The sequence below is a fragment of the Somniosus microcephalus genome, chromosome 10 (genome assembly GCF_052327205.1).
Source record: "Somniosus microcephalus isolate GS21.2 chromosome 10, FLI_Smic_1.0, whole genome shotgun sequence".
NCBI lineage: Eukaryota > Metazoa > Chordata > Chondrichthyes > Squaliformes > Somniosidae > Somniosus > Somniosus microcephalus.
Genome location: NC_140996.1, coordinates 157,062,326 through 157,084,784, shown reverse-complemented (window position 1 = coordinate 157,084,784; position 22,459 = coordinate 157,062,326). Strand labels below are relative to the sequence as shown.

General features: G+C 46.6%; 1 protein-coding gene across 2 annotated transcripts in view; it reads right to left on the bottom strand.

Moving 5' to 3' along the window:
- Window positions 1-22,459, bottom strand: part of gcc2 (GRIP and coiled-coil domain containing 2) — a 92,745-nt gene that overhangs the window by 13,164 nt on the left and 57,122 nt on the right. For both annotated transcript variants that reach the window (XM_085999010.1, XM_085999009.1), the window contains exons 13-16: window positions 18,353-18,515; window positions 17,483-17,583; window positions 16,671-16,748; window positions 35-172 (exon numbers count right to left, since the gene is read on the bottom strand). In XM_085999010.1, the coding sequence (XP_085855136.1) occupies window positions 35-172; window positions 16,671-16,748; window positions 17,483-17,583; window positions 18,353-18,515 (480 nt within the window). The remainder of the gene's footprint in view (window positions 1-34; window positions 173-16,670; window positions 16,749-17,482; window positions 17,584-18,352; window positions 18,516-22,459) is intronic.

Sequence of the window (22,459 nt, the reverse complement as noted above, 5' to 3'; positions counted from 1 at the left end):
TGAGAGCCTACTCCGGGTGCACTCAAGATTGTACCTTAGCAATATTGCACTCTTCCTGAAGAGCTGCCATCTTCTGTGTAAATGTGCTCACTGTACGATGGTTCTGCTCATTTGTTTGGCGCAAATGTTCTTGAATCTTGTGGTTTTCACCAGTTAACTCTGCCACTTGAATCTGCAACATTTAACAAAAATAATAATCTGTGGGGATTTTCTGCAAGTCCTTTTGTTACATACTACAATCTCTACTGCTTTTTTATTTTGAATTGCATACACATACATAGGATTACATAGGATATACAGCACAGAAAAAGGCCATTCGGCTCAACCAGTCCATGCCAACGTTTATGTTCCACTTGAGCCTCCTCCAGTCTTTCCTCATCTAACTATCAGCATAACCCTCTATTCCCTTCTCCCTTACTTATCTAGCCTCCCCCTAAATGCATCTATACTATTCGCTTCAACCACTCCGTGGTAGCAAGTTCCACATTCTCACCACTCTCTGGGTAAAGAAGTTTCTTCTGAATTCCCTATTTGATTTCTTGGTGACTATCTTATATTGATGGCTTCTAATTTTGCTCTTCCCCACAAGTGGAAACACTCTCCCTGTGTCTACACTATCAAAACCTTTCATAATTTTAAAGACATCTATTTAGTTACCCCTCAGCCTTCTCTTTTCAAGAGAAAAGAGACCCAGCCTGTTCATCCTTTCCTGATAGGTATACCCTTGCATTTCTGGTATCATCCTTGTAAATCTTTTTTGCACCCTCTCCAGTACCTCTATATCCTTTTTTATAATATGGCAACCAGAATTGTACGCAGTACTCCAAGTGTGGTCTAACCAAGGTTCGATACAAGTTTAGCATAACTTCCCTACTTTTCAATTTTATACCTCCAGAAATAAATCCGAGTGCTTGGTTTGCTTTTATGGCCTTGTTAACCTCTGTCACTAATTTTAGTGATTTGTGTATTTGTACTTACAGATCCCTTTGTTCTTCTACCCCATTTAGATTCGTATTTTCCCAAGTAATACGTGACATCCTTATTTTTCTTACCAAAATGTAATACCTCACATTTATCTGTGTTGAAATTCATTTGCCAATTATATGCCCATTCTGCAAGTTTATTAATGTCTTCTTGTAATTTGTTGCAGTCTTCCTCAGTATTGACTATCACCCCCAATTTGGTGTCATCCACAAATTTAGAAATTGTGCTTTTGATTCCGAAGTCTAAATCGTTAATATAAATTGTGAGCAACAGTGGTCCCAGCACTGATCCTTGGGGAACACCACTTCCCAACATCTGCCACTGAATAGCTACCCTTTACCCCTACTCTCCGCTTTCTGTCTTGAAGACAGCGAGCTATACATTCTGCTACTAGTTCCCCGACTCCACATTCTCTGACCTTATTCATTAGTCTATTATGTGGTACCTTATCGAAGGCCTTTTGAAAATCTAGATAAATTACATCTACTGGATTACCCTTGTCTACTCTTTGTTACCTCTTCAAAAAATTCAATAAGATTGGTCAAGCAAGACTTTCCCTTTTGAAATCTATGCTGACTATTCATTATTATACTTTTGGTTTCTAGATGTTTTTCTATTTTCTCCTTTAGTAAGGATTCCGTTATTTTTCCTACCACCGATGTTAAGTTGACTGGTCTATAGTTCCCTGGACATGTTCTATCTCCCTTCTTAAATATAGGTATTACATTAGCTATCCGTCAGTCCTTTTTGAACCGCTGCAAGCAGTTTGATACAATGGCTTGCTTGGCTTCTTCAGAGGACAGTTAAGCATCAACCACATTGGTGTGTGACTAGATCACATATAGGCCAGAATGGGTAAGGATGACAAGTTTCCTTCCCTAAAAGGACATTAGTAAACTAATTAGGGTTTTAATGAAAATCTTCAGTTACTTTTACCGATACCAGATTTTTAAATTAAAAAAAAACTGAATTCAAATTCTTAGTCTGCCAATGTGGGATTTGAACACACCTTTTCTGGATTGTTAGTCCAAGACTCTAGATCAATAATCCAGTAACATAACCATGATTCTACTGTACCACTTGCAAATAGTATGCTGACATTTATAGACCAATTGGATGAGGGGTACCAACAAAATCCATAACACCAGTGTGAGTCAGTGGAGAAGGAGAAAATAGTGTAGTAATGAATGATTTTGATTAGAATCTTTGCACTGATGGATCTCTATTTCCATATGAGGTCTGGTTAAATCACATTTGAAAGTAATAAAACCGCACAACATTCTGGAGAATATCTCACAATTAGCCAGATTTTAAACCAACATTTCCCCAAATGAGAAAGATTCATGATTTACAAGGTTGGATATGAAGGCATAACAAAGGACTGATTAAATAGTCCAATTCATTATTGCTAAGCAAATGTGGTAAAAATCCAACAGCACATGTTTCTACCAATTATTAAGAATGATATTACATTTCGATGAAGGGGAGACGGAGTAAATTACCAATCACACCTATTGTTAAACAACATTTATGCAATATACTTGGTTTGTAGATGGATTATAATGTCATTTCATAAACCATTTATTTTATCATGTGGTATCCTAGGCAAAGCAGAAGACTTTAGTCATTCTTTTTATATTCATGCTTTTGGTGCATTTGGTGTCTATAACAGAAGGCAATAAAAAAAGCAGAAAATCTCAAATTATTGCACTGCAGTGAAAATAGTTTCATAACTTAGTGAATAAAAGCTTTGATCTCTAACATTGCAGAATAGGATTTCAAATCATTATTTGGTTTTGTTTGTTTTGGGTCAGCCAAATGTCTGACATGTATGGAAACCCATCACCATGTTTAGGGGTTTCCCAGCTCAGCTACTAAAAAAATCTATACCTGTGGAATATCTTTTTGCCCTCCAACACAGAATGCACACTCTTCCCCCATAGGGCTACATCCCATTTATCCAAGTCCAGAGAATTTAGGTGCAGGTCAGCAGAGCCAAGGTTTAGGGACCAAGGCCTAGAAATTGGGTATAGCCCCGCTTGAGGCGCTGGAACTGGCGCTGCGCAAAGTTTATAGCCAGACGAAACTTATCGCTGCCTGGCGCGATATTGGGTTGCATCGCCCCCAAAGGGGATTGAGGCGTGAATTCAGACGTTGCACGGGGCTCCGAAGGCGCAAAAGTTCAGGCGCTACCCAATATCGGCGGGGACGGGCGCAGCGCAGGTGATTTCAATGACCAAAAACGACGAGACTTCCAGGCGCTGGCCGGCTCTTAAAGGGGTGGGTCAGTCAGCCTGAGCTGCCACACTCAACGCCCTGTAGGCCTCAGAATCAGCGCTCGCCCTTCTCTGGCGCAAAAAACTTGGTCAGGATGGAGAAGGTGAGACAGAGAGCAGAGCGCTTCAGCACTGAGGCTCTGGAGGAGTTGGTGTCTACAGTGGAGCGCCGTCGAGATGTTCTGTATCCTGACAATGGCAGGAGGCCGAATCAAAAGGATTACCGGCGATCTTGGAGGGAGGTTTCTCTGAGGGTCAACTCCAGCAGCATGGCGACCAGGACCCCTGTTCAGTGCAGGAAGAAATTCAACGACCTCACTCGGGTCGTTAGGGTGAGTGTTGTTTATGCAAACTTCTGATTCCCTCCATCTGCACCTGACTTCGAGCACCCTGTTGCCATGATGTCCCAATGGCCATCTGTCAGCAAGCACCCATGGCCCTTTCTGGGCACACACATGGACATTTCACTCAAGGCCACATGTAAGGGCTCTTGCACCATGGGGGGCATGAGATGATCTCTCAAGGCATCATGTTACAGAGCTTCCCCTTCTTTCCCCTGCAGTCCAAGCTGGCGGCGATGCGAAAGGACCAGAGTCGAACCGGTGGCGGGCCTCCACAAGTCGTCACTCTCACGGATCTCGAGGAGAGAGTGCACCAGATTCTTGGAGGACGTCTGTGTGGTCCTGTTACCACTGCAGCTGCCGACCCCATTTCCGACAGCGAGGGTAAGGCTCTCACCTTTTCCAGCTGTTTCCTTCCACTTGGTCCCCCCGCCAGCATGCTTCCTCAGTGTGCAGCCATGTCAGAGCCTTGCCGCAATCTGGCATGCCTTTCCACCAACCTGTCCTTTTGCTAAAGCCACTCTTCCACCTCCCTGCTTTCAGATGATTCATCACCAACTCGGGCTCAACGTCCTGAAGCTGCCAGTGCCAGTGCCTCCGGAGGAGAGGATCAGGAGGAAGCCGGAGCATCCGCTCCAATCTCAGGGGAGCATACACATCTGCAGACTGGGGATAGTAGTTCCCTGGAAGGGGGGGGGGCCTCTGAGGATGAGCCAGTTGCCGGAACAAGCGGCATGCAGCAACGCAAGGGGGGTAGGCAAGTTCGGCCACCGTCTCCCCGGAGGGCAAGGCAGGTAGTGATGACTGCTGCACAGAGTGCAGAGGAGGTGCGTCGCCTGGCTGAAATGAGCACCCAGGCCCGGCTCAGGCACACTGAGCTGATGGCTGCAGTGGGGAGGATGCCTCAGTCAATAGATACACTGGCAAAGAGTGTGTTGGACTTCGGGGCAGCAATGGAGAGGACTCTCCAGGGCTTCGGGGCAACAATGGAGAGGACGCTCCAGGGCTTCGGGGCCGCTATGGAAAGGACTGTTCAGGGCTTCAGACAATCCCTGGAAAGGTCTGTTCAGGGCTTGTCCGAGGCAGTGGAACGGTCGGCACCGGCCTTGTCCGAAGCAATGAAAGAACTGTCCAGGGCTTCTCCGAAGCACTGGCACCTGCCACACAGGTCCTCACTGCTGCCACACAGTCACTTGCCGGCCTCGTCTACACCCAGATTGAGGCAACGCGAACTCTCACTGCAGCCACCCTATCTGCATCAGCTAGGATCACCCCGGGCCCTTCCAGTCCCATACAAGGCCAGGAATCAGTGGAGCATGCGATTGTGGCGGATGAGCCGAGCCGGTCCCCTCAGAGAGCCAGTGTGTCGTCCGACCATGGTGCAGGTGTCCGCTCTCGGCAGGTGACCATTGCACATGCCAGCGCTGGTACGTCTGCAGTGCAGCTGCCACCACCTGCAGGGCACACTGCTTCCAGCCATGCTCAGATCAAGCATCCTGCGTCCGCACCCTCCAAGCCCAGAGGTCGGCCAGGCCGTCCCTCAGGGGCTTCTGCGCTTCCACACAGTCAGCAGGTGTCCCCCAGCCTTGACCCCGCCACTGGGGTTCAATTATGTAGGAGCAGCGGGGAGGGAAGGGGCCGACCACGAAAGAGAAGTCGTTCTCCATCAAGGGGCCAGCAGTAGAGGGAGGTGCTGAGACGTTTCTTTGGCCAAATTCAAGGACACCCTCACCTGTTGTAATTGTTGGAAATGGTTTGTTGAGTTTTGCGGCTTTGCCGAAGAGTTAACTGTTATTTTGTTAGTTATGGTTTCTGTTGACATGACGTTGTTTTGCTGTAATGAAAGACTTTTGTGACAATAAAGAAAAGTTTTAATGTGCTATGGTACACGTGACTAATTACAGTGATGCTGGCCTTCAGAGGCTTTCAAACATCCAAAGTGCGCAGGAGTAAAGACACCCATCATTGCGCCAGAGGGGCCTCGAAACGAGTCCTGATGAGCCTCCGACGGATGGCCCTTCCACTTTCAGGAGCCCTTCCATCTTCCTCCTCCTCCTCCTCCTCCGCATGCTCCTCCTCCGCCTGCTCTTCCTCCTCCTCCTCCTCGTCCGCCTGCTCTGCTGGTCATTGAGGGATAGCTGGAATTGGCTGGGTGCGTCGAATCGCCAAGTTGTAGAGCATGCAGCAGACGACGACGATGTGACCCACTTGCTCCGGCGAGTACTGCAGGGCTCCCCCCGAATGGTCCAGACATCGGAAACGCTGTTTGAGTACACCAATAGTGTGCTCTACAATGTTCCTGGTCGCCTGATGGCTGCTGTTGAACAGCTCTTCTGCTGGGGTGGCGGCCACACGGAGTGGTGTCATCAGCCATGGGCAGAGAGGATAGCCCTTGTCCCCAACAAGCCAGCCTCGTGGTCGAGCCGGCCCCTCAAAAAGGTCACAAACTGAGGTCTGCCGCAGGATAAAGGCATCGTGGCTGCTCCCTGGGAATTGGGCGTTGACTGCCATGATGATTTGGCGGTGGTCACAGACCAGCTGCACATTGAGGGAGTGGAACCCCTTGCGGTTGCGGAAGTCCTCAGGATTCTGGAATGGCGCCCTCAAAGCCACGTGTGTACAGTCAATCGCCCCCTGCACCATGGGGAAGTCCGCAATAGCAGCGAAGCCCTGCGCGCGCTCCGCCTGCTTCTCCAGGGTCAGAGGGAAGGTGATGAATTGACGCCTTCGCCTATAAAGGGCGGCTGTAACTTGCCGGATGCAACAGTGGACTGCAAACTGAGAGATATTCGCAATGTCCCCAGTGGCTGACTGAAAGGATCCGGTGGTATAAAAATTGAGGGCAACAATCAGTTTAACGGCCACCGACAGAGAGGTCCTGCACCGTAGACGCGGCTGCAGATCCTCAGCAAGCAGGTGGCACAGCTCAGTAACAACGTCCCTCCCGAATCGGAGCCTTCGCACACACTGCTCCTCTGACATGTCAAGGTATGACACCTGCTGCCTAAAGACCCTCGCAGCATACCCTCGGATTGGCCGACCTCCATTGCCCCTCCTCCTTCTGGCCAATCCCAGCCCTCTCTCCCGCCGTCTCTCTGCCCCTTCATACTGTTCGGCCATGAGGCCGTCGCCCTCCAAAGCAACTCCTATTCTGATGCCAGTTGGTCAAAAGGCTGTTAGGTCTAGTGCTCCAACTGCTCCGGACAGGTTTGAAGGTCCCAAGTACTCTAATGCTAAATTCCAAAAACTCTGCTCCACAGTAGCTCACCAACTCTCTCCACCAACGATCGCAATGAACAGGCCAAGTGGCTGCAGCTTTTATACTAGAGCTGTCCCCTTTAAATAGTGCCCCCCGACTACGAGAAGGGCCTGCTAACGTTCCTTCGAACTGTCACTAATAGCGCTAGGCGTAAAGGTTCCGGGCGCCACTCAATATCCGGTCAGGGGTGCCTAAAAGGCGTTGCACACTGAAATGACGTCATGATCTGCTTGCGCACGCGGGCGCGCACAAACACTTAGCGCAGGCGTTAAATGTATAGTCAATATGGGAGTTGTCGCTATCTTCATTGCGCCCGCCCCAACATGGGTAACGCCCCAATTCTCGGTCTCTTTAGGCGCTAACTACCGAATTTCTAGGCCCAAGTGTTTGAAATAAAATGAGAAAGACCATAGTTCTTTTCATGCCTTCTCAGTAGTGTCAAAGAACGGTGTTGAAGCTAAAGTTTGCATCCAGCAGGACCTCCAGTAACGGAATCAACAATTGGAACAGACATCTGTTATTTGCTTTTCAATACCTTTGAAGTACCTTCTTGTTCAGTGCAAAGCCCAAATTACACATTTGGAGGGACACACCACCACATTCTACTGGTTCAAATGTCTCTTCTGAGGTGTCCTATAGCCAGGAGTCATTCATTTTATATTCCCACTATTTATTTTTCATTTCTAGTCTCATTACTTTACATTTGTCCAAATTAAGTGTCATCTGCCACTAATCAGTTTACCTATCTGTATCCTTTTCCAGATGGTTTGCCTATTCCTACTTGTGGGGGAGCCCAGCGAGGCCAGGGACATGGAAATCCTGCCAAATTTAACAGCAGGAGCTTATTATAATTATTTTCTGTTTCCTGCCTGGCAGCCAGCCAAATTAACAAATTGGGAAAATCTACGGCCAGAGGCTGCAGCCGGGGACTGTTGGGGACATGGGTTCAGCAGCCGGGACAGCAATGGCAAGGGAGAGATCGGGGCTTGGTGGTAGTTTGGGGGGGGGGGGGGGGGGGGGAGGTGTAGGGCAGTCGTGAGGGGAGAAAGAGAGGAGGAAAGAGAGCCTGGCAATGGCGAGGGAGAGAATGGGGCTGGAGTGGAGGGGCATGGGGGCCAGCGATCGTGGCAGCAAGGAGTGACCACAATCGGCACAAGGGAGGCCGGAAGGCTTCCTTGAGGCGCTGGCCCACTAGGAGTGCTATAAAAAGCATTAACCTGCAGGAGCCGGCAGCTCTCGTCTTCGTTTCACTGCCGGGTTTCCCTGCCCTGGGAAACCCAGCCAGCAGCTGTTAAATTTAAATCAACAACTACAACTTGCAGTATGTAAGATTTTCAAAATTCACAGATCCCCCACAACTCGGGAGAAAAACCCTAAAGAAAAGGACTTTGGACTCCTTTCTAACCACTTCAGGGTGATAAAATGTATTGGGCATAACAGAGGGGATTGAAGGTCAAAAACCAAGGTTTGGTATTTTTAAAAAAAGGCATGTTTGGGCTTGTAAAGGAAAGGCTGCAACAGGAGATGGGACCAACCTCTGTAATACACATGTAAGAAGTCACACAACACCAGGTTATAGTCCAACAGTTTTATTTGAAATCACAAGCTTTCGGCGCGCTGCTCCTTCGTCAGGTGAAGTCAGCAGCGCTCCGAAAGCTTGTGATTTCAAATAAAACTGTTGGACTATAACCTGGTGTTGTGTGACTTCTTACATTTGTCCACCCTAGTCCAACTCCGGCATCTCCACACCATGACTGTAATACACAGTTTGAGTATTGGAGTTAATCAGTTAATCAAGCTGTCTGGGGAACTGTCTAACGTCACTCAGCCCCTATCAGACAATTTACATTATAACAATAGACCCACAGAAGAGCAGTCTCCACCCAAAACACAGGACCCATCCAACACATGCATAATACAAATCACCTCGCCCAACTCCATAGAATCTCAGGCCCAGTCAGGAAACTCGAAACCGGAACACAATGACTACAATCAAGTAAGAGCTCAACAGCTCATGGAACCAAAATAACAACAGAAAATGCTGGAAAAACTCAGCAAGTCAGGCAACATCCGTGGAGAGAAATTTGAGTTGACGTTTCGGGTTTGACCCTTCTTCAAAACTCATGGAACCACCCTGAAACCACTTCACACATTCACAAACAAGTTACTGTTAACGAGCCCGCCAAAAGTCTTACAATAAACCGGGATTGATTTGGCGCGCAGATTAGGAGGCCCCAATTAGTATAATTGAAGGCCTGTTTTCTCAAGAAGTCAGTAAGGTTCAGCAGTTACAGTTTTCAGCAGTTACACAGTACAGCAAGTTCTCGGCAGTTCTCAGGAGTTTATCGAGTTCGAAGAAGTTCACAGTTCTGGAAGCAGGTCAACACCCAAGAAACAACCAGAGCAACAGTTCCAGTGACCATCAGACACCTCGCGGCAACAAGGGCCTTACAAAACAACCAACCGAATATTACCACCAACCAACCGGGTAATATTGGGCCACCGCGACCAAAGAAAACCAACTCAGGAGAAAACCGAAGATTCGCAAGTTTCCACTTTGCAATCTATTCCTGACTTACCCCTGGGTAAGATTTTTTACTTAAAAGACTCTAAAACCCTATTTCTAACAGAAGAAAAGTGGGTACTCACCCGATAAATCCAATACGTACCCTACCGCATCAGCGGACTCGCGAAGACTGACCAGACACGCAGTCGAAGTCCTCTACCGCGTCCGGGGTACGGCAGGCACCAACCAACACATCCAGCGAACCCCGAAACCGCGAACCAGCTCAACTGTCAAGGATTTGTTTGGTGAGGATTATCCCTGGTCCTCTAGAGCCCAACTTAGCTAGTAAAGTGGGATTGGGAGGGGCGAGGTATTTTTCTACTGTAATTTCCCTCGTGTGTATCGAAGTGTTCCCCATTTTATTAGAGTGTTAAGATTGTTGTGTTATATTTTCTCTCTTGAATAAAATTCAAAGTTCTTGCACCAAAACCAGTTGTCTGCTGCACTTTTGTCACAACCCCCAAATAAGTCCACGGTCTAGAACCAAGGGAGTGGGAGTGATTCGAACCGCTCATAAGTCAGAGGTGAAGCTGACACACACCACCACCCCCTACAAGTATATAGCGCCGTTAACATAGTAAAATGTCCCACGGTGTTTCACAGGAGCGTTGTCAAACAAAATTTGGCACCGAGCCACATAAGGAGATATATTAGGGCAGATGAGATAGGTTTTAAGGAGCATCTTAAAGGAGGAAACAGAGGTAGAGAAGTTTAGTGAGGGAATTCCAGAGCTTGGGCCTCAGCAGCTGAAGGTAGGGCCACCAATGGTGGCGATTAAAATCAGGGATGCACAAGAGGCCACAATTGGAGGAGCACAGATATCTTGGACGGTTGTAGGGCTAGAGGAGGTTACAGAGATAGGGAGGGGTGAGGCCATAAAGGGATTGGAAAACAAGGATGAGAATTTTAAAATTGAGGTGTTGCTTAACCAGGAGCCAATGGTCAGGGAGCACATGGGTGAATGGGACTTGGTGCGAGTTAGGATACGGGCAGCAGAGTTTTGTATGAGCTCAAGTTTATGGAGGATGAAAGATGGGAGGCCGGCCAGGAGTGCATTGGAATAGTCAAGTCTAGCCGTAACAAAGGGATGGATGAGGGTTTCAGCAGCAGATTAGCGGAGGCAGGAGCGGAGTCGGATGATGTTGCGGAGGTGGAAATAGGCGGTCTTAGTGATGGCGCGGATATGTGGTTGGAAATTCATCTTGGGATCAAATATGACACCAAGGTTGCGAACAGTCTGGTTCAGTATCAGACAGTTGCCAGGGAGAGGGATGGAGTCGGCGGCTAGGAAATGGAATTTGTGGTGGGGACCGAAGACAATGGCTTCAGACTTCCCAAAATTGCTCTGTGGGAGCCTGATGTAAATATGATAATGAAGTGTCTCGCCTCTCCAAGGTGGGACAAATGCATGCCTCGCAATCTGCCGTCATAAAAATGGTGGCAGGCACATGCGTGGTGGGTTGGGGGCATGATCCCCGATTTTTTATTTTTAAATGTCATGTTGGGGAGGGTCAATATCAAGGCCATTGTTTCTGTTCCCAGATCATTTATGTAGATTGTAAAAAAAACATTTATGTAGATTGTAAAAAAAACAATGACCCCCAGCACTGATTCCTGAAGCAGTCTGCTAGTGAAACTTTGGCCTAGAAATTCAGTGCCCTTAGCACCGATTTTGCAGCGCTAGAGGGCCTAGCGCTGCAATTGGCGCCGGTTCCTAAATTGCCTGGCGCCCTTCCGCGGCGGTAGACCGGTAGCGCTGCGCCGGCACCGATGACATCATCGGTGTGCGCAGCGTCCCGGTTGCCGTGGTAACCCAGCCCCAAGCCGAAATTCAGTTGCGGCCGCCTCGCCAGTGGCAGCCGCAACTAAGACTCCGGCAAACGAGTGTTGCCGGAGTCTGCGCCGGCGCTTTAAGGAGGCGCGGCGGCCGGCCGCTTTCCCGCCGGCCGCCTGCCCGCAGCTCCCTCCCCGGACTTCTCCCCCCCGGAACAGATGCAAGCCCGGCACTTGTCCGAGGTGCCGGGCTCATTTTTGAAGAGATTTGCGCGGGCCGCGGCCGGGTGCAGGCAGCTCCTCCTTAACGGAAGGAGGAGGCCTGCACTTCCCGAGCCTGCCGCACCACAGCGGGCGCCGCAGCGCCGGAATAGCGCCAGTTTTCAGGCGCTAAAACCCTTCAGTAGCGCCGGCAGCCGTTTGGGCGCGGCGCTACTGAATTTTTGGCGCGCGCAAAGGGACTTAGCGCCGGCGCTAACTTCCGGCGCTAAAGCCCTGGCGCAGCACAAACTCAATTTCTAGGCCTTTGTGTTTTCAACACAGTTCCATGTAAAATCATCCTTCGCTTTGTTTTGTTCAGCCAATTTTTAATTCACCTCAGAAGCTACACTTCTAGTCTGTGTTTCCTACCTTGTAGAATAATTGCTTGTGTTGCTTCGAATCAAAGACCTTGCTGAAGTGTAAATAGATCATATCTACAACATTTCTGTATCAACAAGGTTTCTTTGAAATCCAAAAGAATTGTTGGGCAAGTCTCCCTCCTATAGTAGGGAAAATGCTAGAGACTATTATTAAGGATGTGGTAACAGGGCACTTAGAAAATAATAATAGGATTGGGCAGAGTCAACACAGATTTATGAAAGGGAAATAATGTTTGACAAATCTGTTAGCGTTTTTTGAGGTTGTAACTAGACCAGGACCTCAAACCCGGCACGAAGATCATGGTCTACAGAGCAGTAGTAATACCTGCACTGCTGTATGCCTCAGAGACATGGACCATGTACAGCAGGCACCTCAAAGCACTGGAGAGGTACCACCAACGCTGCCTCCGCAAGATCCTGCAAATCCGTTGGCAGGATAGGCGCACGAACGTCAGTGTTCTTGCTCAGGCCAACATACCCAGCATCGAAGCTCTGACCACGCTCAATCAGCTCCGATGGATGGGTCACATTGTCCGCATGCCCGATACGAGACTCCAAAAACAAGCACTCTACTCGGAGCTCCGGCACGGCAAGAGAGCCCCAGGTGGGCAGAGGAAACACTTCAAGGACACCCTCAAAGCCTCCTTGAAAAAGTGTAACATCGCCACCGATACCTGGGAATCCCTGGCCCAAGACCGCACAAAGTGGAGGAGAAGCATCAGAGAAGGCACCGAACACTGAGTCTCTTCGCCGGGAGCAAGCGGAAGCCAAGTGCAGGCAGCGCAAGGAGCTCACGTCAACCCAAGCACCCCACCCACCCGCCCCTTCAACCACCATCTGCCCCACCTGTGACAGAGACTGTAGGTCCCGCATTGGACTAATCAGTCACCTGCGAGCTCATTTTTAATGTGGAAGCAAGTCATCCTCGGTTCCGAGGGACTGCCTAAGAAGAAGAAGAGATAAGGGCAAACCAGTGGATGTGGTGTATTTGGATTTTCAGAAGGCATTCGATGAGGTGCCACACAAGAGGTTATTAAACAAAATTAGGGCTCATGGGATTGGGGGTAATATACTAGCATGGATTGAGGATTGGTTAACGGACAGAAAACAGATGGTAGGAATAAACGGGTCATTTTCCGGTTGGCAGGCTGTAACTAGTGAGGTACCGCAAGGATCAGTGCTTGGGCCTCAACTATTCACAATCTATATCAATGATTTGGATGAGGGGACCAAATGTAATATATCCAAGTTTGCTGATGATACAAAGCTAGGTGGGAATGTAAGTGGTGAGGAGGATGCAAGGAGGCTTCATGGGGATATAGACAGGCTAAGTGAGTGGGCAAGAACATGGCAAATGGAATATAATGTGGAGAAATGTGAAGTTATCCACTTTGGTAGGAAAAATAGAAAAGCAGAATATTTTTTTAAATGGTGAGAGATTGGGAAATGTTAGTGTTCAGAGGGACCTGGGTGTCCTTGTACATGAATCACTGAAAGTTAACATGCAGGTAACAGCAAGCATTTAGGAAAGCAAATGGTATGTTGGCCTTTATTACAAGAGGATTTGAGTATAAGAACATAAGAACATAAGAAATAGGAGCAGGAGTAGGCCAATCGGCCCCTCGAGCCTGCTCCGCCATTCAATAAGATCATAGCTGATCTGATCCTAACTGCCAATCCACTATCACAGAACCATCTCCTGCATCTAACAGAATTAGACACACGAAACAGGAGCAGGATCAGGCTACACGGCCCCTGGGCCCGCTCCACTACCCACAGGGCCATGACCGATCCGAACCTAGATATGTCCAAATTCCTGCCCGCTCCCCGTAACCCTTAATTCCCTTTACTTCTAGGAAACTGTCTATTTCTGTTTTAAATTTATGTAATGATGTAGCTTCTACAGCTTTTTGGGGCAGCATATTCCATGGACCTACCACCCTCTGAGTGAAGTAGTTCCTCCTCATCTCAGTTTTGAAAGAGCAGCCCCTTATTCTAAGACTATGCCCCCTAGTTCTAGTTTCACCCATCATCGTGAACATCTTCCCTGCATCCACCCGATCCAACCCCTTCACAATCTTATATGTTTCAATAAGATCGCCTCTCATTCTTCTGAACTCCAATGAGTAGAGTCCCAATCTACTCAACCTTTCCTCATATGTCCATCCCCTCATCCCCGGGATCAACCGAGTGAACCTTCTTTGTACTGACTCGAGAGCAAGTATGTCCTTTCTTAAGTATGGACACCAAAACTGTACGCAGTATTCCAGGTGCGGTCTCACCAATACCTTGTACAGCTGAAGCAATACCTCCCTGTTTTTATATTCTATCCCCCTAGCAATGAAAGCCAACATTCCATTGGCCTTCTTAATCACTTGCTGCACCTGCATACTAAACTTTTGAGTTTCGTGCACCAGGACCCCCAGATCCCTTTGTACTTCAGTACTTTCCAGTTTCTTGCCATTAAGATAATAACTTGCTCTACGATTTTTCCTGCCAAAGTGCATAACCTCACACTTTCCAGTATTGTATTCCATCTGCCAAATCTCTGCCCACTTACTTAGCCTGTCTATGTCCCCTTGAAGGTTTTTTATGTCCTCCTCACTCACTACTTTCCCCCCCATCTTAGTATCATCTGCAAACTTTGATATGTTACACTCGGTCCCCTCCTCCAAATCGTTAATATAGATTGTAAAGAGTTGGGGACCCAGCACTGACCCCTGCAGAACACCACTAGTTACTGCTTGCCAGTCTGAGAATGAACCATTTATCCCAACTCTCTGCCTTCTGTTAGATAGCCAATCCTCTATCCATGCCAGAATATTACCCCCAATCCCGTGATTTTTTATCTTAAGCAATAATCTTTTGTGTGGCACCTTGTCAAATGCCTTTTGAAAGTCTAAATACACTACGTGCACTGGTTCCCCTTTATCCACCCTATATGTTACTTCCTCAAAGAACTCCAGCAAATTTGTCAAACATGACTTCCCCTTCATAAAACCATGCTGACTTTGTCCTATTAAATTATGATTATCCAAATGTCCTGTTACTGTCTCCTTAATAATGGACTCCAAAATTTTACCTACCACCGATGTTAGGCTAACCGGTCTATAGTTTCCAGCCTTCTGTCTACTGCCCTTTTTAAATAAGGGTGTTACATTAGCAGTTTTCCAGTCTGCCGGGACCATTGCCGAGTCCAGGGAGTTTTGGAAAATTATTACCAATGCATCCACAATCCCTACCGCCACTTCCCTCAAGACCCTAGGATGTAAGCCATCAGGTCCAGGTGGTTTATCCGCCTTGAGTCCCATTATTTTATCGAGTACCACTTCCTTCGTGATTTTGATCGTGTTTAGCTCCTCCCCCCCCTTTAGCCCCCTGTTTGTCCAATGTTGGGATATTCTTAGTGTCTGTCTTCTACTGTAAAGACTGATATAAAATATTCATTCAGTGTTTTTGCCATCTCCATATTTCCCACCATTAATTTCCCGGTCCCATCCTCTAAGGGACCAACATTTACTTTAGCCACCCTTTTTCTTTTTATATAACTATAAAAACTCTTACTATCTGTTTTTATATTTTTTGCTAATTTACTTTCATAATCTATCTTCCCTTTCTTAATCAATCTTTTTGTTATTTTTTGCTGTCTTTTAAAGTTTTCCCAATCCTCTATCCTCCCACTAGATTTGGCTACCTTATATGCCCTTGTTTTTAGTCGAATACTATCCTTAATTCCTTTACTTAGCCACGGATGGCTGTCTTTTCTTTTACACCCTTTTCTTCTCAGTGGAGTAAAGACGTCTTGCTACGATTATATAGGGCCCTGGTGAGACCACACTGAGAGTACTGTGTACAGTTTTGGTCTCCTTACCTAAGGAAGGAAATACTTGCCATAGAGGGGGTGCAACGAAGGTTCACCAGACTGGTTCCTGGGATGGGGGGATTGTCCTATGAGGACAGATTGAGTACACTAGGCCTATATTCTCTAGTGTTAAGAAGAATGAGAGGTGATCTCATTGAAACATACAAAATTCTTACAGGGCTTGACAGGGTAGATGCAGGAAGGATGTTTCCCCTGGCTGGGGAGTCTAGAACCAGGGGTCACAGTCTCAGAATAAGGGGTTGGCCATTTAGGACTGAGATGAGGAGAAATTTCTTCACTTAGAGGGTGGTGAATCTTTGGAATTCTCTACCCCAGAGGGCTGTGGAGGCTCAGGCGTTGAGTATATTCAAGACAGAGATCGCTAGATTTTTGGATATTAAGGGAATCAAAGGATATGGGGATAATGCAGGAAAGTGGAGTTGAGGTCAAAGATCAGCCATGATCTTATTGAATGGTGGACCAGGCCCAAGGGGCTGAATGGCCTACTCCTGCTATTATTTCTTATGTTCTTATAGGTCCATGGCTACTTCCTTTTACCATATTGCACCTATATAGGCGTTTTATTGTTCTCTTTTTCAGGATGTCTTTGAATACTTTACCTACAACAGATATTAGGCTCACTGATCTGTAGTTCGCTGGGTCTTCTTGTTGTTCCTTTTTGTGTCATTATATAATTATAAAAAATCTACATGCACACAAACAAGGTATGGCCCACTATCCAAAACTAACAAAAAAGCAGTAGTGTACAAAAGTCAGCCCACAGAAGTTCAAAAGTCACTCCTACTTGAATCCTGAGTCCTTGATTTATGGAACAGGAAATCAACTATTCCACCAAACAATGAGTCAAACAGTTGGTAAACAAGGTCAAACTAGTTACTATTTATGACAACCCTTTTTCAAAGGGTACATTTCCAAGAACTTAGTTGAAAAATCACAGATAAAGGTACCTTGTAATTTTCCACTTGCTGTTGGTTTGCTTCCAGTTCTCCCTTAATAGAAGCTTGAAGAATTAATTGCTCTGCTTCCTAAAAACATAATACCATGTCAATTATACATTTACTTGCCAAACCGCATGAGTCAAATTTAAGGGATAATTTCCATTTGATGTTGAGTAGTAAGTATGCAATTAAAGTTTGTATAATATTCTGTATTGTTACATTTACTATCCTACTGTATTTCATTTATCACAAAATGTGGTGTATAAGTCTCTCCTACCTCCCCCCCCACCCCCACACCCTGCCCAAATTTCGTACTTCATTTTTAATATAGGGAAACTGTTCAAGTTGTCCACTGTATAAAATGTGATTTTAGTATCTTGGAATTACGGTTAAATTGAATATGTATAGTACTCATTTGTTGCATTGGTCTTTCTGTGGTTCTCTCCAGTGTTTCATCTAGAGATCTATTGGGTTCTCCTTTGGGAGTCTCTAATCCTTTTTTTCCTCTGCAAGACTGCCTCTTGCTTCCTTTCATTTCTTTGTCTCAAGCACCCACATTTAAGCAAAAAGAATGCTCGCCAGATATGTAAGAACTCCCCTCAGAACTATGGACATTCCAAATCTCAGCAACCATCTTGTCTCAATCAGATCCCATTACATAGATATACAAGTCACTTCCTGAAACTTGACTGAGAGGAAATGAAGATGCCATTTATACATTGTATTTAATTGTGCATATATTTACAAATCATTAAAGTTCTGTAATAAAAGTATATTTTCCCAGTGATTAGGATCATTTTGGACCTATTGGTGTTACTCACAGCTCTCCTTGAATCAGTAAGTTCCTTCTTGGTTTTCACTAGGATTTGTTTCATCTTGCTATTTTTCTCTTTGTTCTCCTCCGAGGTTGTCTGAAGAGATTCTGCAATATGACCATATAATCAGGTTACTTAATATTACTTCGCTTACAGAGGTCATATTATGTCATCTGTTGAAAGGATTAATATAGAATTTGATTAGGACAACACAGTTTATTTACTATATTCTTCTGAAATGATCTCAATCATAAGGTGAACATATTTTTGGAGCCAACAGTATAAATATTGCCAACTTGCACATTGCATCTCTAACAGCTTTTGAAAAATAAAATACTAAACTTTGCATAAAATTAAATTCATAACTAGTATTAAATTAAGGGGGAAGAAAAATCCAGAGCAAGTATTATTCAAAGTCCCAATGTCTATATGGAAAAAAATATGTAAGAAATCCTTTCACTGTTATTAAAACATTGTGGTGGTTAAACTGGTATTTAGCAGTAGCGCAAAACAAGCAATAGTGAATCTGCAGCCATTTTACACCCCACCAGTTTTTCTTTTCCATTGATTTCACCCGTTTGTCACTACCGCCCAAGACCAATTTCACCCCTTGTATGTTTTTCCTCATCTTATGTAGAGCTGCCTTTACCAAAGTCGTTCTAGTCACTTCATTGAGGATCACAACCTAGGAATGCCCTGTGAACTGCTTAAAATGGAAAAGTGTTCTACTACCCCTTTACACTGCAACATATTTAAGGCATGCAAGTAGAAACCAGGAGAGGGTGGGAATGCAGTATGTAAGATTTCTAACTGAATCCATGTTTCATCAGAATAACATTTTAAGTGTCCCCCAAGTACTCAAACTGCTCAACTTACTTATTTCATTTTCCATCGTTTCTAGTTGCTGTTTGCACAATGCCATTTCTTCTACTGCTTCTACAATCCGGTTGTCTCGATCAGTAATTTTCTGGTTCAGTTCTTTCACAAAACGTTCATAGTCTGCAATCTCCATGTCCATTAGCGTGCTTTTCTGAGCATCCTAGTACCACAGTTGGAACAGTAAGTATTTGACTTCAACATTCAGAGTAACAGTTATCTGCATTGTACTTTTGGATTTCAAATAGAGCATATTGCACAGATAGCAACGTATTGCTGGATTTATTTCACAAGTAAGAAATAAAGTCCCACTACAGGGTTTGAGCACATAATTTGGATGGACATTTCAGTGCAGTCTGAGGGAGTGCTATCTTTTGGATGAAGCATTATACTGAGTCCCCACCAATGTGCCCTTTAAGCTGTGCATCCGTGCAGCGTTCCAGGGGTCCCGCGCAGTGAGCTGGCTTTTAAATTAAAAAACCATGCATGCGCGGACTTTTGAATGGGCCACATAGCAGGTTAAAGGGGTCACGTGGCCCCCCAAAAATTACAGGGAACATTGGTCCCCACCAATGTTCCATCTAATTTTGTTTTGGGTGTGTGGTGTATGTAACCTGTTCCACCTTAAGAGAACTACTTTAAGAGATGTACTACTTTCTCTTGGCTGCTGTATACTGTAATACCGGTGGTGACCACACCGGTATATAAGTGTTGTGTAAGGATTTGCTGGGCAGTTCAGCCTGACCTCCGAATAGTAAAGACCTGTTAAAAGTTATTCTTGTTGTCTGTGTCCAGTGATTGATCCTAAACATAACTGGGACACACAGACTCAACAATGGCGACGAGTCCGATCTTACCCTGCGGCAGTTTTACATCCAAGGCAGCTTCGTCCTCAGAACGGGCGTCGAGAAGAGGCATCCGCCCTCATCATCCTGCTGAGCACCATCGCACGGGAGGCATCGAGAACCCGGGTTAAAAAGAAAAAGAATTCTGACCACGAAGCCCTCCATCAGCGACAGGCAGTGATCATCCCTTCTACCACGGTGGTGGGTAAGCCGATCAGCGACACGAGCAGAAAGTCGGCCGCGTTGGCTGTGGAGTAGGGGAGGGAAAACGGAGGAATAAGGGCGGAGAGCTCGACCACGGCCGGTAGAAAGGGCCGGGCTGCAATCGAGGCCGAGAGGTGCAGCGACTGGGGCAGCTTAAGGCTCGAGAGCCGCGGAGAACTCAAACGCAGCCGGTGTACAGGACCGGGCTGCAAGCGGGGCTGCGAGGCAAAGCAGCGTCGGGGAGTTGAGAAGCTTAAGGCACGAGAGCCGCGGAGAATTCAAACGCAGCCGGTGTAAAGGACCGGGCTGCAAGCGGGGCTGCGAGGCAAAGCAGCGTCAGGGAGTGAGAACCGCTGGGGAGGCGAGAACGGCAGCAAGGCAATCGCCATTGCAGCCAGCGGGGGAAGAAGGCAAACGTGGGAATCCGCCATTGTAATCGGCGGGGGAAGACGAGCGCGTGAAAGACCGCCAAGCGCGGGAAGCTGCCATTTTAGTAGGCGGGGGAAGAAGACAAGCGCGGGAAGCCTCCATTTTGAGAAAAAGAAAAATTAAAAAAAAAAATTGCAAGGATGCCTAAACATGGGAGCATCAATACCTTTGATAGCGATATCGAAGATTGGACCACGTATGTAGAACGCATGGAAGTGTATTGTAAAGCAAATAAGGTACCAAATGATGTGAAAGCACTAACCTTATTAAGCTCAATGGGTGCGAAAACATACGGGGGGCTATTGAAGCACCTTCTATCACCAAATAAACCGGCGGATCAGACTTTCACGAATATTGTTACTGTCCTGAAAGATCATTTAAACCCCACGCCGCTGATGATAGCGGAACGATTTAAATTTGACAGAAGAACGCAGCTGAAAGACGAAAGCAACGCTGAATTTTTAATTGAACTGCGTAAGCTAGCAAAGTACTGTCAGTTTGGAACAGGACTAGCAGATGCGCTGAGAGATAAATTTGTGTGTGGATTGTTAAAAGAAGGAACACAAAAGCGACTGCTTGAGGAGAATGAGCTTACGCTTGATAAAGCTGTCACTACTGCAGCATCGCACGAAGCCGCAGCGAGAGGCACTGCGGAAATGCAGCTACGGTCACCGGAACTCAGCACCAATCAAATGGTCTGGAGTACAGTAAAATGTTATCGTTGTGGAAAGACAACGCACGATCAGAACCAGTGCTGGTTCAAAAATCAGGAATGCAGAAAATGTGGCAGGCTTGGTCACATAGCTAAAGTATGCCGGTCAGGAAAGAAGACCAGCAACAAAAAGTCACCGCAGGAAAAGTACAGAAAGGTACACAAGGTGACAGAGAACAGGTCGAACGAACAGAAGTCAGATTCAGACTCCAGCAGTAATGAACTGGGTAGTCTAAGAGTACACAATGTTGGTAAGGAAGCAGACCTCCAAACAATTTGGGTCACACTTCAGATAGCAGGAGTCCAAGTGAAGATGGAATTGGACACTGGATCGGCATTGACGGTCATGAATAAGAAAGATTACAAAAGGTTATTCCCACATGTTCCCCTACGGGATACGGAGATTGTATTGAAAACATACATGGGGCAAAGAGTATACCCCATCGGGAAGATAGAGGTAAAGGTGGTCCACAAGGGCAAAGAAAGCCGAGGAATGGACTTATATGTGCTACCTGAGGGAGGTCCACCACTACTGGGACGGGAGTGGATTAGGAAAATGAATATGGACTGGCATTCCTTAAAAGCACTAACGGTAGATTCCAGTACAAAAGATGTCAAACCTAAACGATTGTCCAGAATATTGGACGATGCTAAAGAGGTGTTCCAACAGGGACTGGGAACACAGAGGAATTACGGCAAACATCAAGGTTGAAGAACATGCAAACCCGAAATTTTTCAAAGCCAGACCGGTACCTTATGCAATACGACCTGCTGTGGAAGCTGAGCTGGAAGGGCTAGAACGTTCAGGAGTACTGTCTAAGGTAGACTGGAGTTAGCACTGTTGCCTCACAGCGCCAGAGACCCGGGTTCGAATCTGGCCTCGGGCGACTGTCTGTGTGGAGTTTGCACATTCTCCCCGTGTTTGCGTGGGTTTTCTCCGGGTGCTCCGGTTTCCTCCCACAGTCCAAAGATGTGCGGGTTAGGTTGATTGGCTATGATAAATTGACCCTTAGTGTTAGGGGGATTAAATTCGTGGGGTTACAAGGATAGGGTGGGATATGTGTTGGTGTAGGGGTTACGGGGATCGGGTGGGATATGTGTCGGTGCAGGCTCGATGGGCCGAAATGGCCTCTATCTGCACTGTGGGGTTTCTGTGTTCTGTGTTTCTGTGAGTGAGTGGGCCACGCCCATTGTCCCCGTCATGAAGCGTTCATCGAGCAACAAGCCGGGGGAACCGGGGAAAGTTCGCATCTGTGGAGATTTCAAGATCACTGTTAATCCGGTGCTTCACACGGTGCAGTATCCGCTTCCGCGGATTGAGGATATCTTCGCTTCGTTGTCTGGCGGGAAACACTTCACCAAGATAGACCTGGCGCAGGCGTACTTACAGATGGAAGTTGAGGAAGAGTCACGCCAGTATCTCACGATCAACACGCATAGAGGCTTGTACCGGTATAATAGACTGGTTTTTGGAGTGGCATCAGCTCCGGCAATTTGGCAGAGGGCCATGGAGCAGGTATTACAGGGAATTCCAAGTACACAATGTTACCTGGACGATATTCTGATTACAGGAGATGATGACGAGGAACACCTTGCAAACTTGGAACTGGTGCTCACCAGATTGAAAGAATATGGTCTTCGAGTTAATCGCCAGAAATGTGAATTCTTTCAGAAGCGGATCTCGTACTGTGGTCATGTCATTGACCAGGAGGGGCTTCATAAGTCTCCTGACAAGATCGAAGCTGTTGTGAAGGCTCCCGCTCCGGATAATGTATCCCAATTGAGGTCGTTTCTAGGGTTGATTAACTATTACCATAAGTTTCTGCCAAATTTATCCACGGTGCTGCACCCGCTGAACGCTCTTTTGCAGAAGGGAGTACCATGGAAGTGGAGCGAGGACTGTAAGAGGGCCTTTCG